This window comes from Clupea harengus, chromosome 14 (assembly GCF_900700415.2).
Source record: "Clupea harengus chromosome 14, Ch_v2.0.2, whole genome shotgun sequence".
In the NCBI taxonomy this organism is placed as follows: domain Eukaryota; kingdom Metazoa; phylum Chordata; class Actinopteri; order Clupeiformes; family Clupeidae; genus Clupea; species Clupea harengus.
The window spans coordinates 4,973,172-4,975,671 of record NC_045165.1 but is presented as its reverse complement, the minus strand read 5'-3'; the positions used below and the strand labels follow the sequence as shown (position 1 = coordinate 4,975,671).

The 2,500-nt window shown below is 50.6% G+C and overlaps 1 protein-coding gene across 1 annotated transcript in view; it reads left to right on the top strand.

Annotated features, from left to right (window-relative positions):
• ttc7b (tetratricopeptide repeat domain 7B) overlaps positions 1 to 2,500 on the top strand; it is a 52,027-nt gene that overhangs the window by 19,530 nt on the left and 29,997 nt on the right. The window contains 1 exon segment of the mRNA XM_042709806.1: positions 1,414 to 1,418. Coding sequence (XP_042565740.1) covers positions 1,414 to 1,418 — 5 coding nt within the window.

The window sequence follows — 2,500 nt, the reverse complement described above, 5'->3', positions numbered from 1 at the left end:
CTTGTGTGTGCCACCTATATATATATATATGTCCAGTGTCTATACAGGGCTACCAGAAAGGCCTTCTGCATATCAAAGGTTGCTAAGATCTGCAGCCCTCCAGTTCATGACGTGATGTAATCAGTGTGTCGCTGAAGCAGTGCTTTGTGTAGGTGTGGATGTGTTTTGTTTGTGCTCTGTAAGTGTGTGTGTGTGTGTGAGAGTATTTGTGTTTGGTGTGTGTGTGTGTATGTGTATGTTTGTTGTGCGTGTGTGTGTGTGTGTGAGAGTATTTGTGTTTGGTGTGTGTGTGTATGTTTGTTGTGCATGTGTGTGTGTGAGGGAGTATTTGTGTTTGGTGTGTGTGTGTAGTGTTTGTATGTTTGCATGGATGTTTGGGTGGTGTCCCAGACTATAGAGTTGATGTTTGTTTACATATGGAAGTGCATCAGAATCAGCATTCCTGGCGGCGTCAGGTTGCCCCTGCCCTTTGAAACCCAATGCCAGTGTAACTCAGCCCCAGCCCCAGACGTGCTGCCTCTCTTAAGCGTGTTTGGGCTGCTGCTGCTGCTGCTGCTGATGATGATGATGATGGTGGTGGTGGTGGCAGGTGTGGAGCTGAGGCTCTCTGCTGTCTATCACTCTCCATCTACGACACCTCCTGTTTCCTGACACCTCCTTCCACCATCTGTTTGCATCTGTGTGTGTGTGTGTGTGTGTGTGTGTGTGCATGTTTTTTTTTTTAACCTTTTATCCTATTTCTAACCTCTAACTGGCAAACTCATAATGTGTTTCTGCACACGTATCCTTGTGTGTGTGTGTGTGTGTGTGTGTGTGTGTGTGTGTGTGTGTGTGCGTGTATTCCCTCCTGTGTGTGTGTGTGTGTATTCTCTCCTGTGTTGTGTGTGTGTGTGTGTGTGTGTGTATGTGTGTATTCTCTCCTGTGTGTGTGTGTGTGTATGTGTGTATTCTCTCCTGTGTGTATGTGTGTGTGTGTGTGTGTGTGTGTGTGTGTAAGACAACTCCAGCACCTCCCTCCAGCTCTTCTGCATGCTCTGCAGCAGCCTTTTAATCTGTTTGATTATTATGCCAGTGCCGCGCTGCTCCACCACCCAGTGCAATTAAACGCTCCCTGCTAAGCTCTGTGTGTGTGTGTGTGTGTGTGTGTGTGTGTGTGTGCCTGTGTGGGGTTGGGTGTGTGTGTGGGTGTGTGTGTGTGTGCATGCGTGTGCACACACTCACTTGTATGTGTGTGCTCAAACATGGTTAGTTCTTGGCAGAAAATCTAATCCCTCACCCCCAACCTTCACCTCCACCCCCGCACCTCCTCCTCCTCCACCCAAATCTGTCCCCAGGCCCCCATGCGTAGCTGGCAGCCATGGGCTGGGGCCTCCCCTGCGCCTCCCCTGCGCCTCCCCTGCGCCTCCCCTGCAGGCAGCGTGAGGAGGAGGCAGGAGAGATTTACTCGGCCCTGGGAGAGGAGGCAAATGAAAGCCCTTCCTCACCGCCTGTCAGGCTGGGGCTTCTCTCCTCTCCGCTGCCTCTCTCTCTCTCTCTCTCTCTCTCTCTCTCTCTCTCTCTCTCTCCTCTCCACCGCCTCTCTCTCCTCTCTGTGTGCTGCCTCTCTCTCCTCCTCTCTGTGTGCTACCTCTCTCTCTCTCTCTGTGTGCTGCCTCTCTCTCTCTCTCTCTCTCTCTCTCTCTCTGTGCTGTCTCCTCTCTCTCTCTCTCTCTCTCTGTGCTGTCTCTCTCTCTCTCTCTCTCTCTCTCTCTCTGTGTGCTGCCTCTCTCTCTCTCTCTCTCTCCTCTCTGTGTGCTACTCTCTCTCTCTCCTCTGTGTGTGTGCTACCTCTCTATCTCCCTTCTTCTCTGTGTGCTACCTCTCTCTCCACTTCTCTCCTCCTCTCCTCTTCGCTACCTCTCTCTCTCCTCTCTTCTCCATTACCTCTCTATCTCCCTTCCTCGCCTCTTCGCTACCTCTCCTTTCCTCTTCTCTCCTCTCCTCTCCACTACCCCGCCCTCTCCTCTCCTCTCCTCTTCTCCTCCTCTCCACTACCCATCCATCTCCTCTCTGCTTCACTCCTCCTCTTCTCTTCTCTTCTCTCTGCTGCCTCTCTCTCTCCCTTCCTACAGCAGGCCACTTGCAAGCAGCCCACGAGCGTTGTTGGATCAATATTTTCTCTTTCGGCACTCCCTTGTATTCTCTCCATGTCCATCTCCGTCTCGCTCTCTCTCTCTCTTTTTTTTTCTATCTCTCTTTTTCTATCTCATTCACTCTCACACTCACTGTCTTCCCCATCTTGTTTGTGGTACAGAACCGTCCAGAATTGAATAATTTATAAGTTCTTAATGCCCTTTGATTTGACATTATAGTTAAATAAAAGGCTTTTAAAAGTCAAGTATCCCTCTCTCTTTCCCTCCCTCCCCCTGTCTCCTCTCTCTCTCTCTCTCTGTCCCTCCCTCTCTCTCTCTCTCTCTCCCTCTTCTCTCTCGCTCTCTCTCTCTTCTGTCCCTCTCTCTCT